This window comes from Anas acuta, chromosome Z (genome assembly GCF_963932015.1).
Source record: "Anas acuta chromosome Z, bAnaAcu1.1, whole genome shotgun sequence".
NCBI lineage: Eukaryota > Metazoa > Chordata > Aves > Anseriformes > Anatidae > Anas > Anas acuta.
The window spans coordinates 46,886,155-46,899,877 of NC_089017.1; the positions used below are offsets into that span (position 1 = coordinate 46,886,155).

A 13,723-nucleotide genomic window follows, 5' to 3' on the forward strand; every position below is an offset into this window, starting at 1 on the left:
TTCAACAGTGAGAGACAGTAGCTACTGGAACCACAGGTGAATGACTGCAGCAAATGTCCCTCAAAAATTGTTCGCAACTGAGGTCAGATGTCGTTCTTGGAAAAATTTTGTGGTACGGTCAAGATTACTTGAGCTCAGTAGCTTTTCCTCAAAATAGCGTGGGAGAACAACCTCTTTCCTTGCCAGAATCACTGGATGAATTTCTTTCTAACAGAGATCAGGGCAGAATGCCCTTCTGGCTTGGACCCTGCTGTGGCAGCGGTGAGTCCTTCCAGGCTCCCAGGGTCTGAGAGATCTCTCTCTGGTCTTTCAGGTTGCTGGCTGACCAAAGAATTCCTTTGTTAAATAAAAACTTATTAAAAAAAAAAAAAAAAAGTAATAAATATAAATAAATAATCAATGTACATACAGAAGCAACCCACAAAAAAAAAAAAAAAAAAAAAAAAAAGGGTGGGGGGTGGGAAATACATGTATAAGACACCAAACTCTAATTGTCTGCTAAGGAGACAAAGTCTCTGGCCAGCAGCACTCTGCAATATTGCTGCTCCCACCAGGAGAGGAGGCGCCACAGCTCTCAACCAGAGCCAGCTCCTCCATGCTCTGCAGGCGTGGGGCTTGCTGGAAGAAGCCCAGGAGGCTGCCTCGTGCTGCCGCTGCCGTCTGCTGCAGGCCGGGCTCTCCCAGCACCTTGACGAGGAAGTTGATGTACCTCATGGCGAGCCGCAGCGTCTCGTTCTTGCTGAGCTTTTTGTCGGGCGGGTGGGTGGGAATGAGTTTCCTCAGCTTGGCAAAGGCGCTGTTGACGTTCTGCTGCCTCCATCGCTCCCTGGTGTTGGTGAAGATCTTCCTTGTCATTCCCACAGCGCTGCAAAGCAGAGGAGATGGTGAGTCCATGCCAGACACCCCTGACTGCTGACCCACAGGGCACTTCTTTGGAGGGAGGGCAGGCAGGCAGGACGAGGGCAAGAACACCCCCGTGCTTCCCAAACCCCATTCACACCTCCCTGGGGGCTGCTCCCCCCTGTCCCAGGCCTCGTGGCTCACAGCATGAGCTCAGCCAGGCTTGGGTGGACCTTGGGTTGGGGCCTTCAGCGGGCAGACAGCTGATATTAATGAGCACGTGTGATTATGGTTATTTTGGGAGACTTCTCCAGGGAGGCTATGTTCTGGTGCCCTGCCCAGCCCACACTGACTGCTCGCTGCTGGCGGCAGGCACTCTCCAGTTGGATCCATTTGGACTTCTATTTTAGCCTCTGAGAGCTGCCAAGGCTAAGCCAGAAATGCCACGAGTGCTCCCGGGCAGGGCTTTGCAGGCTGCAGAGGTTAAGCGTGACTCCTACAAAGCGTGCAGGCATTCCAGCCAAAATGTCCCCGTAGAGATTACTTGGCCGCGCCGCCTCGGGGAGCTGAGCAGCAAAGGAAACCCACTGCCCAGCACAGATCTGGCAGCAGGAGACTGCTCTGCAAGCTCTGAGGGGTGGCTCTAAATGCAATTTGGCAGAGAGGTCATCAAGGGATTGTGGGGTTGACCCAGCCTTGCTTGTATTGCCATCAAAAGGAATCCCAGAGACCAGCTGAGATGGATGAAGGCATACATGCCCATCTGTAACGTGCCAGACCACACAGCTTTTCTTGCCCATTCCCTTTTCCCAGGAAGGCTGTTTCGGTCCCCAGCAGCCCTCTGGTCCTTGCTCATAAACATCCGATGGATGTAGTTCCCTCCAAAGAGCCTTCCCTGCTCTCACACGGCCCTGTGGCAGACATCCACTTTTCCATTTCTGAAGCTGCTTTTTTATGCCAATGGCACACAGACAGTTGGAGCAGGGAAAACAATCCAAGGGAACGGAAAACATCCAAGGGAATAAAGGGCAAATATTTCCACCGACCTTCTTCTGCATGTGTAAACCCAGGCTCTTAATATTTATTGGCAAACTCACCCACACAGCAGTCCCACAGGGGCTGGGGAGAAGCACCCCTCACCCCCAGAAGGGGGAAACTCTGCGGTGATGCAGAGGTTGGAGGGGCTCCCCTGGCAGGGAGACAAGACATGCAAGGCAGGCCAAGAAGTCTCAGCCTGGCACGGATTGCAAATCACCAGACAGACACAGCTACAGGGTCATAAATCACGTTGGAGCCATGGTCAGAGATGTGCCTGTGTAGGCTTTATATGGCTAGGCTCACGCTGCCCCTACGTCCCCGTCGCCTCTCAGCTGTAGCCCTCACAGAGCTGCCGCATTGCTATTCTGGTAGAAGCTGGAAATCACTGGCAGCCCGGTTGTCTACTCCACCTTCAGGAACAAGAAATTTGTCCCGTCAGAATGTCCTTGCTTCATGAGTGGCTCATTGAAAAAGAAACAAGCCCCAGTATTGCAAATGGCTGAGAGATTTTCATATTTCTTGTAGATTTGCATGGAGACCCACTGCTTGATTCAAATGGGAACCACACCTCTCTTTTAAAATTGTTTTCCTACTCTGCGCGTCACTTTTGGTTTGTGCTATGTGAACAAATCTACTTTGTACTTTGCACCCACCCGGAAGAGCTAGCTACCTTTTTGGCAAGAACACTGCTGAAACAGCGATACAGATTTCAGGCGCTGTCCTCCTCTGCTCTTGTCCACTGCAGCACGTTCATTCCCAGGGCAATACTTTCACCATTACAGTTTTATTTTTCCAAGCAGCTGCTTGGATCCCTGTGACTTTCAGAGTGCCACCTGCTTCCCTTCCCCCCACTTTTTTTGTTTATCTGTTTTAGGATAACTTTATTCTTGTACAAGGTCAGTCATTTTTCATGAGGTAGGAGAAGTTATTTGGGATTCCTTGCTCCTTCTACTGGGCCAGGAGGACAGCATTTTGCCAGTCTGCTCAGTCTCTGGGCTGTGGTTCTGGTGCGTGGCTCTGGGTGTACATCTGGGCTACAAATGCTGATTGAGGGTCAGCTCCTGCTCTTTCTTCTGCTGCAGGCAGTGCCCAGTGCAGCGCTCCAGGAGAGCAGGTCAGCGCTGTGAATTTGTCCTTTTAGCAGCATTATTGGTGGGAAAATAACCCCAGCCTGCTCCTGCACACCACGCTGCCTTTGTCTCTCTGCTCTTTCACTTGGAAAGGACAACACTACCTCTGTGGTCACAACCCTTGTCAGCAAATAGATGCCTTTGTGGGACCGGCGCCTGCTTTACACTTCAAAAACGCGTGTTTGTACTTCTGACATTTGCTCAGGATCCCCGAACAACAGCTTCCTCCCACCCCAGCGCTCCCCTCTGTGCTGACACCCCATGGGGAGATGCCCTGCAGGTGTGACCCACCTCCATGCACCTCTCCACCTTAAATCCCTCTCCCTTTCTCCCACTGCTGTCCTGGTATTTCCTGTCGTGGCGCTCAGAGCTTTTGCTGGAAGCAGGAGAGGAGCCTCATGAGCCTGGTCCCGTGCTGCCCGAGTGTAATGTTTCAACAGAGCTTCTTCTTTCCTCACATCACGACCTGCCCATCCCTCCAATTCCCTCTAATCACGGCACCTTCCGGCCAAAAGGCAGCGTGTTTGCTGACAAGGGATCTGATTTCCATTCCTTTTGTCTCATCCCTTTCCTCCTCTTCCCTCCTTCTCTCCAGCCCTCCTCCCCACCAAGGGTGGCTTTCAGCATGAAATTACTTGCAGCTTCAGGTCTCTGCTAATGTTGCACATCCCTTAGCTTTCTCTGGTGCGGTGTTGCCCAGGGGCTGCACACAGCCCATACCCCCTCAGTCCATTTTAAACCCATGCAGAGATCACCACTTTGCTTACACACATCGTGGACAAACAGCATGAAGCTGCACACCTGGATTACCCTGTGCTTTACGGTCACCTCCGCCAGCCACAGCTTAACAGCCCCACATGCAGCTGATAAGAAAGGCACCAGGACAGCAGCAGGCTAAATTCAAGGGGATTAATTCTGCTCTCAGGAATGTAGACCCGGAGGGTTACAGCATTTCCGCTGGAGGAGTAACTCTGAGGGGTAAAGCGGAGCCACCGAGGACAGGATTTAACCGGGATCAGGAGGAGATACCCAGAAGCAGCAGGTTAGTGCAGCTTCGTGAGCCGCGATCCACATCTGCAGCGTGTAAAGAGAATTGTGCGAAGCCATAGCCCCAGCCCCGCAGTGAATCTGCCCTGACAGCCAGACAGAGGAAAACAAAACACCGCCACCCACCGCACGGAGAGATGAAGCTCTTCCCACCCCCTGCCTGCTCTTTAGAAATGAGCAAAAATAGGAGGGGGGGGGGGGAAATTCTGGCTGCGGCTAATGCAGCCGCAAGTGTCACCAGACAAAAGACCAAACAATAGAGGAGATGAAGACCTCTCCCTCGGTGGCAGCAGCTCTCGCAGCCTCTCCGTGCGAGAGCTCAGGCGCTCCCAGCAGCAGCAGCAGCAGCAGCCGAGGCACAAAGCGCCGTCCCTGCGAGGACATTCCCCAGCAAATGGCCCCCAAGCCAGCGGTTAATGCCTGAGGGCCGGCAGGGGACTCACCGGCAGCCCAGCACTCAGTCATAATTAGCAGGCTGCTATTAAATAAAGATCGTGGATGAGAAAGTTCCTCCCTCAAGTTATACCTTTGACCTCACTGAAGTTAAATCCATGCTGAAACCGGCCACTGGAGACCTACTCCTGCAAATCTTAATCAGACAGCAGATGCCTGCTGCCAGCAAGAATTGGAGTGCTTCTAGTCAACCTGCGATGCCACGCTGCTGCTCCACAGGGGAAAAACCCGGTGCCTGCTAGAATGGGTTATTTAACACATCGATTTTGTGAAGTCCCCTCAGCCCTGGCGTCAATGGCAGCCCAGCAGCAGGTGGTGCCCAGGCCCCACAGCAGGCAGGTGCTTGGGAGCCTGATCCACCACGGGGAGCAGAGATCACCCCAGCAGAGCTCCCCGCGGCCACGCTTTGTTCGCTTTGCCTCAGTGCGATGTGGTGAAGAGGAGGAGGAGGAGGAGGAGGAGGTTCATTGTTTGCCTCTTCAGCTCCATGCCAGCCGTGGATCACAGGGCTCAGCACTGTGCAGAGGAGAAGATTGAGCACAGATGCCACAAAACATTACACTGCCTATCAGTAACACGTGCGACTTTTTTTTTTTTCTTTTCTTTTTCTCCTCCCCATAGGAGAAATAGTCTTGATGCTCTGCAGCTAAACCATGCTCTGTCTGCTCAGGCCTGGAGGCCTTCTCTCGGGAAGCTCAGCAGGCTGCAGGAGGGGCAGCACACCTCCAGGCTCGGGATCATCCCTCCCAGCTCTCCTCAGCACCTCCAGACCCCTCCCCGAGTGCCCCCCACCCGAAATCCCACTGGTGTGCTGGTGGGCGAGCACAGCACAGTGAGCCAAAGGCTGTGCAGGCCACCAGGGAGCTGCACTTCTGTCCTCATTTCCACTCCCCTTTCGCCTCAGGCAAATCTCTTCCCCTTCCTGTGCCTCCATGTCCCTCCTGCCTGCAATTAGCCTGTCTCAGCTGCAGGTTTTTTGGAAAGGAAATCATCTCTGTGTGAGCACAGTGGCCTGCTCAGGGTGGCCCAGCCTCACCCGGCAGTGACGAGTGCTGGGCCCATGAGGTGAAGCAGAGCCATCGCTCCCAGCTCTGGTGGAGCGCCTCCAAACACCTGTAAGCGAAATTCATTTTGTTTTAAGTCAGGTGTGGGACGAGGAGGGACTCCAGCAGTAAACTACGTCTCCTTTCACTGCCTCACGCCTCTGTCGGGAGGGTTATCTGGCAATCGTGCTGCGGTACAAAGCACAGCACAGCAGCTAAAGCACCATAAAAACCAGCCAGCGCTGACAGAGTGATTTACCTTTTTTAAGGTCTGTAAATCTGAGACAAAGCGCACGCAGTGAAATCTCCACTTCTGGGAGCTCTCCTGTCTAAGGGCAGCATTTACAGGATGCTCCCAGCTACGCCGTCCTCTCTTTGAACCTCCAGGAAAAGGAGACCACCGGAGCGCAAAAGAGTGGTGTAAACGTCACAGGCTTAAGTCAGCCTCCACATTTGAGGATACTCATCCAAACTACGTCTGATTACAGTTTCAGAAGGTAATTTTCACAGCAGCCAGCCTTGCCCCACAGTGGTGCAGCCTTGCAGTCTGGTGGCCCACCTGGAGGGTGCATATTTCTTGCAGGGGTGTGAGCTCACTGCTGTCAGCAAATCAGTGAAATTTTGGCAAAATAAGTCTTCCCCACAGACACTTTTAATTTGAACACCTTCAAATGCTGTTCCTAAAACTGTCTTTGGAAAGGTAGGTCTGGAAAGCAATGGACTGCCACCCAACAGGTGTTTGGCAGAGAACAAAATACGTGGTTGAAACCTTATCACAAATGATAAAGAGATTTGCAAAAATTAACTCCCTGTGCACACAGGATTTTTTTTTTCCCCATGTATCCCCACTTGCCAATGCTTTTTTACAGTAAAATCAATTTATACCACAGCTCTGTGCAAAGAAAAAACAACAACAACAAAGCCCTCTTGCTTTGCAACAGTTCTTGCTAAATTAAAGTCTAGTGTATTGGCATGGACACAACAGCTTGCTATGTTGTACAGCAGCTGAGAAAGAGACATTCAGCCAAGAGCTTTAACCCTTTTTTTTTTTAACTTGCACTAGCACTGTCTATTCAGAAAGATCCAGGAAACATTTTGTAATAAAGCTTTTCTGTCTTCCTGGTCCCATCTCCCGTACAGCCCTCTTGAGTCAAAGGTTCAACTGCAGTTCCACTGGGATTCCATTAAAAACAGCCTCTGTTGAATTCACTTCCCAAATATTACATATTACAAAGTCCCTGCCCTCCTCAGCTTAAAGGAAGGGGATCAGATGCTGCCCATCTCTCAGCTCGGCAGGGACCGGCCTGTGGCAGCTCACTCTGCTGCAGGAGTCCTTAGGGACATGTGCCTCTGGGAAGGTCTATCTGGTGTTGTTTCAGGGTATGACTCCAAGAAAATATTCACTCCACATCCTGTCCAGGTCTGCTCTGAGGCTGACAGAAAAATCTCTCTGTGACTTCAGCAGGACCAAAATTTTGATGCCTTCCCACTATCTGTGTACAGCGTCCTCCTTTCCTACCAAACATGACTTAAAACCAGTCTGCAGGGCACCATGGCATCATCCCAGGAATTATTGGGGTCTGCTGCCTGTAAGATCAGAGGTCAACAAAAGCACTGAGAAACATACCCACCAGGGCAAAACGTGACCTCCAAAGCTGTGATACCAACCACCATGAGGCAAGGACTGTGCTGCCGGTTTTCCATAGGTGTCGTGCTGCTAACCTCCACAAGACTACACCTGGTGGAAAGGCCAGCATGAAGATCATCACAGACACAGCCATGGGCACCTGCATTTTGTCACCAAGCTGCTCACCTTGCTTGGTGGCTCTGTGAGCTCCTCATTTCTTGGATCAGCTACTCACACCATGACTACTCTAATATCCCGTGTAAACAGGTAATAAAAGCAAATTGCATTTATTTCAGCTATTTTTTTTGTGAAATGTACGGTGGAGTAAGATCCTAAAACCCATATATTGTCCTATACTCTCACACACAAACAGATACAGCTACTTCAGAAAAAAAAAATGCTGCTTTTATTATTTGCTTTTTCAGATACACACAACTTTATGTAGTAGATTAGCCCTGGAAATATGAACCTGTTCTAGATTGGGAGGTTTCAAAAGGTTTTTTGTTTGTTTGTTTGTTTCTTAACTTTGAGAGTTGTCAACATTTACCCGCTGAACTTAAATGAATAAAATCATTAAGCTTTTCCTACTAAGTGAACTATTGAACTAGGCAAAATTCAGATACTTGTGCATTTTACAGGCACATCTGTTCTAAGGCAGTGTCCTGTAAAGTAGTGGGGATATTTTTAAATATGTGAGGTTTGAAATTTAAAGCTCCTTTTAACATCCCTATTTGTTGACACATTCATAGGATTTCCACACAGGCTAGTGCATAATCATACAGAAAGGTCTGGCACATGTTTTGTTCTTTATGCTTTTGCAAATATTTTGTTTCAAATATCAAACACTGGAGAATTCGTTTAAGCTCTATTTCTCAACTCAGGGTTCCTATGGTGCTCTGTGTAATCATTTTACACCAGTGCAATAACTCATTCACATCACTTTGCAGAGGTATAAATGAGTTCACCTAGTGGGCAATTACGAAGTTATAATGTAAGAAAATCTAGGAATACTTGGAACAGTAAATCACTTTTTTTTTTTTTTTTTTTTTTTTTTTGCTCCACATCTATGCATCAACATTTTTCTGTCCAAAATTTTCTGTCAAAAACAAACAAAACAATATTTCACCTGGTGTAAGGTTTTATTCACTGGGTGGGTTCTAAGAATTGGAAAAGCCCAAGTACAGGAACAGGGCAACAGAATTATTTCATTTAATTAAAGGCAGTCACCCAGAAGTGGCTGTTTCCGTAACCATTACGTCTGCCAGATAAGGTGCCTTGCTCTTAGCCTTTCGATGACAAGATCCCAAGATGCCATGACAATAAGTGAAAGTCCCTGCCGTGTGTCTCGGGAAGGAAACGTCAGCATGCCCGAGGAAGTTGCAAGGTAAGCCCAGGAGAGGGGCGGCAATTCTGCAGAGAGATGAGTAAGTCGTCACTTACATTTCTGGTCACAGGTGCTTGCAGCTCGCCAAACCTGGTCAGCAGGTGAAGGGACAGCAAAATCGGACGTCTCCTCTTTTCCTTCCCCGGCAGCTCTCGCCGTGCCTGGCCGCAGAGCTTGCTCTCGCTGGATGGAGTCCGCCTGGTGCTGGTCCTGGCCGCCTCATTTATAGAATAGCAGGTCCTTTGTCTGGCGCGTGTCACCACTAGTCCTAGCAATCCAGGAGCTCGTTTTGCATCTCCCGGGAGATTCTCTCTGTCCTGCCTTTTCTCTCCTCACCACCGCTCTCTGCCCCTTTCTGGAGGGCTGGGGCAGGAACTCTGACCGTGCTTACTAGTCAGGGCACAACTTTGGCTGGGTTGGACGCACTTTGCAGGAAAAGATGGAAATAAAATCTTTTTTTCTTTTTTCTTTTTTCTTTTTTTTTTTTTTTCTCTCTCTCTTTTTGGTGTGTGTGTTTTGTTTTGTTTTGTCAGCTCTGAGCCTGTAAATGAGATCCAATGTTTATTCAAAAGCTGGCTTTAACACGACGCTGGGTTCAGACACAGGCTGGCGTGTTTACCGTGTCCCTGAGCAGGAGATGCCCTCTGCTCTGACAGTGCCGTGATGCTGTGGAGATGGCCACGTGCAGGCAAATTGACCCTGCTGCTACATTTTTGGGGAAAAGCTGGCTTCCACGTGGAGCCCCTGGTTGCACCTCCTGCAGCCTGGAGCACAGCCTGAGCTGCTGCTCCGGTGCCTGCCTGGGTCCGAGTACAAGAAGAAGCTGCAGGCATGCACTCACACATCAGCCAGCTTTCCCTTCACTGTGGGGCCCATGCAGTGCTCGAAGGCTGGGTTTAACTTCTGCATTTAAAGGTAAGGGCAACCCCGCTCTGTACCCTTGCGGCTGAGACGCAGGGTCTGTCACGTGCAGACTTCGTTCTGCTTTGCTGGGGTAGCCCCCAAATGTCCTCTCAGCTCAGGGACAGCAGCCAAGCCATCTCACATCTGCCTGCTAAAAACAAAAAGACAGACTGCCCTTGCATGAAAGGGGTCCCTCAGCTTAGGGACCCAGCAGAGGAGCTGCTGTGGGGGCCTGACAAACCCCAGGCTCCCTTTCCAGTCAGGCACAGAGCTCCAGGGAGAGGTTCAGAGGGTCTGGAGATATTTGGAGGCCACCTCAGACCTCCAAACATCACTGTGACCATCTCCATGGTGCACATCCTGGGTAGGGCTCCACGCTTTCTGCCACACTGGGTTTGTAAAAGCGCTGCACATTTCTCAGCTAGGAGGATTGCCCCCATAAATATTGACATCTCGGGGTGGAAGGATGCAGTTCCTCCATGGGGAGAAAAGCCTCTGTCCTCTGTGGGGCAATTCATCCCTTGACCAGGGGGTTCAGCCCTTTCACACAGTAAATTAACAGCAGCACTACAGCCTGAAAGCTGTGTCAACCGCCTCATTTAGCACGAGTGTTGTGTTAACTCTAGGCCTATTCCAGAGGGGCCTTTGGCCTCACAGAAGCCTGATTTCCACGCCATTGGAAAGCTGCAGAGTGCTCCTCCCCTTGTGTTGCTTCCCCCAGCCCCTCATTTACCACTGCCTGCCTGAGGTACCCCATCTGCCCAGGACCTTCAAAACCCAGCGAGATGAAGCAGCAGAAAACATGCAGACATGAGAGCATCTGTCCTTGCTGGGAGAGGGGCCGGATGGGCTGCTATTTGTTCTCATTCACGTGTCAATGCTCTCCAGAGCCAGGTTCAACCCTCCGAGGGCTGTCACAGACCAGCCTTCCTCTTCTGCAAGCCCCAAGGTCCAGGCAAGGCCCTGCTGCCTCTGCAGAGCATCCACAGTGTCCACAGCACTCTGGGGGCACCAGGGTCTGCCCTCAGCCAGGACCAGGGTGCCGGAACAGCTGACGGGCAGGGAGAAGGGAACAAGAGCAGTGAAAGCAATATTGTGCCCTGGGCATGCTCTTTCTCACAAAGATTTCTGCAGGGACCCATTCTGAAATCTTCCTTGGAGTCTGGGGCAGCTGCAGCGGGTCCAGCTTTTTAGCAGCCACCTGTAATCAGTTCATGAAAAGTCAAGTGGAAACAGGGGACTTCTTGTAACTTGCACTCTTTCCCTCCTTGGACATTTCTCAGAGTAGAGCCCCAGTACCCCCGTGGTACTGATGGGGAGAGCAGGGTGGGAGCACTGCAGCGTGTGCAGCTGGAGGAGCTGGGAACAACTGGCTGCAGCGCTCTGCAGGTGCAGAAACTGCTGGGAGACACCTCAAAACACTGCCCTTCCTCGGCAAAACTCTCGCTGCAGATGGGCAGGAAATCAAAGAGAATCCTACATTAATATGAGCAGGGATTTCAGGAAATGGGCCTGGGTTCAAATTATTCCCTCCCCCCCTTGTAAGGGGACACTTTCAGGCTGGTGAAAGCAGCAGACAGAAAGTGATGGGTGGAAAAAGGACAGCACGAGGCTGCAAACAGACAGCAACATTACCACCGAGCCTTCAGAGCCACATTTTACAGATGGGAACAATAAGAAGCAATTATGCACATCTGGGCTTCTGCCCTTCAAAATTGAAATTTAGATCAATAGATTTTGAATATAGCAAGCTGGAGGAGGCTGCTCGGGGTTCAAAACAGCAGCTGCATTCAGACTGCTGAAATATTAAACTTCCATCATCCAAAGCTTTCTGTAACCTTTTGAATCTCTTATTAGTGTTAACAAAACACTCACATCGGGGGGTGATTTAAATTCTGGCCACACTTTTCAGCTTAATTCCAGAAGCCAAAAATCTTTTCCTTTTTAATGCTGAAACTCGCTGATAGCCTTGAAGAAAATGTTTAGCCACAGAAGAAAGAGACCTAATGTTTCTCTGAACCAGGCACTGGCAGCAGAAGGGGAGAGGCAAGCAGCTCATTTTCCCAGTAACACAGAAGTACCTAGACAATACAGATTCTCTGGAAATCACCTAGAAATGAGAAAAACAAGACATTCACCCCAGAGGTCCCATTTCCTCTGCCACAGAACAGTGAGCTTGCCCAGGCTGTGTGCAGCAATGAAGCCACCACCTAAGAATCACTTGAAAGAAGGATTCAAAGGAGCAAGGAGCAGAGTATGGGTAAAGCTTCCTGGCCATGTTTTAAGCCTTGAAGGGTCTCTGCCACAGAAGTGGTTGTGCCTTCCGCAGCAGTCTTTTAACCAATGACAAAAGTTGTTTAATTTTCATCAATTTCAAGCCAAATACTCAATGCAGGTATTTGAAGTGCTGTGAGTCCCCAGCCTTTTGCACCATCTAGCAAGTTCTCCTCCTCCAAGGCTTTGAAACCATGTTTCCTCTTTGAGGAAAGCTCTTGCAAGCATCAAGAGATTTTGCTCTGAATCTCCCTAATATCTCTTCTTATTGAAGGTTGCTGCTTGAAAATGGATGAGGTTGAAATTCTCCGAGGAGAGGACTGATAATTGGTGCTTGAGATTGCTTACTGCCAGACTAGTGGTGCATGTGTTTGCAAAGGGTAAGTGCAAAAAAACTGCCTCTCAGGAGTGCATTATTGTCTTGCAGTCCATTTCACATAGAAAAAGCAGACGTGCTGACTATTGTGTCATAAATGTATTTTTTTTACTTTTAAGATTTGACATCCTTTCTTTTTTTTTTTTTTTTTTTTTTTTTTGTCAGTTATGAATGCATACCCTCATTCCTACCTTGATGAAGGAGAAATAGTACAATTTGTTTCAAATTTCATTTTCAATTGCTTTGTTTCGAATGTTGCTAATGTTGCTGAGCCCCTTGGAGACATCTCTGTCTCCAAGGGGCTCAGCTTGTGGACACTGTTGTACTTCACCGGCTGCTGCAGAACAGCAGCAGTCCACAGCACTCAGAAATCACCCCTTACTCTTTCAGTTCTGCTGATTGATTTGTAATATGGTTATGTTGTACCTCTCTCTACTTTCTAGGGGGGAAACAGATTTTTGACAAAATTCCTCAGGGTAAGTAAGAAACATAAAATCTGCATATACAACCAGCTGTATTTTCCAAATGATTTTGTAAGGCCAGCCAGAAGCTCCTAGAAGTTTGGACCAAGAGGGCCATTCCCCACCATCAGCATCATCCCTGCACCCTGGTTTCTCATCTCACAGCGCAGGGAAGCAGCTCCAGTAACACCAGAAAAGCCCTTTGTGTGCAGATTTTGTTGCTGTCACCCCCACTAAGCCACCTTGTGCCCTGAGACCCAGCATGCCCTGTAGCTAGCCTGGCCCATCAAACCCGTGATGTCCCCGTGCTGTATGTGCAATATTTTTCACAGCCCTTCAGACAGGTTTGCTACCCACCGTGAATGAGACATCGGTATCGGTGTGAGTTCAGCAGCAGGGGGAGGAGGTCTGAGGAACAAATTCTCCTGATCTTCTATGAATACTGAAAGCCTAGTGGAAAGCCCCGTTTGGGCTTAAAAAGCTTATTTCCAGGGTATTGCATCTGCTGTGGGAGCGGCAGCCTCCACCTTTATCACAAACAAAAGGAGTTGATTTCAGCTGGGAGTATTATACAGCAAATGTAGGTCAGCTCCGTGTTCTGGGTGGTTTTCAGTGGCCACAAAAAGAATAAATAAGCTCTCAGCTCCTCTCTGCTACTTGTTACTGACCTCTATTGCCTTCCTCAGCCTTCTACTCCACCTTGTAAGAAAAACAGCGCTCCTACCTGGTGAAAATGTGACAGCCTCGGAGACCAAGCAAGGACTGTAAGCCAGATTTTCGGTGCTAGTGCTCATTGTAACTCGTGTAAGATGCTGTTGTGCTTGCCCAGGCTCCTGACAAGTGTTTCAGGAGCCCACACGGAGCCCAGAGCCAGAGGATGTGGTTACCTTGCATGCACTGAGCACTACCGCAGGCTCAGGGGATGCAGCACCTGCATGCCTGGGCTTTGTGAGCACAGCTTCAGTGGCTGTGTTTGTACCCTGTCCCTCAGTCCTCTTTGGTCCCTGCGCTCAGTGACTAAGCCAGGACTGCTTGCAGCACGTCTCACCAAAACGTGGTTTGGAGTGCCGGGCTTTGCAGCATGAGGGAGTGACCTTGTAACGCATCATGAATGCAGGAGAAAGGGAGGAAAGCCACTTTCCTCCGA

At 49.7% G+C, this 13,723-nt stretch overlaps 1 protein-coding gene across 1 annotated transcript; it reads right to left on the reverse strand.

The window, feature by feature from the left end:
• Positions 1-497: 497 nt before the first annotated feature.
• On the reverse strand, positions 498-12,025 carry TAL2 (TAL bHLH transcription factor 2). Its single transcript, XM_068667644.1, has 2 exons — positions 8,619-12,025; positions 498-865 (listed from the first exon to the last, which is right to left on the reverse strand). Exon 2 carries the CDS (start codon positions 853-855, stop codon positions 499-501), a length of 357 nt encoding a protein of 118 aa, XP_068523745.1. The 5' UTR covers positions 856-865; positions 8,619-12,025; the 3' UTR covers position 498.
• Positions 12,026-13,723: the final 1,698 nt, after the last annotated feature.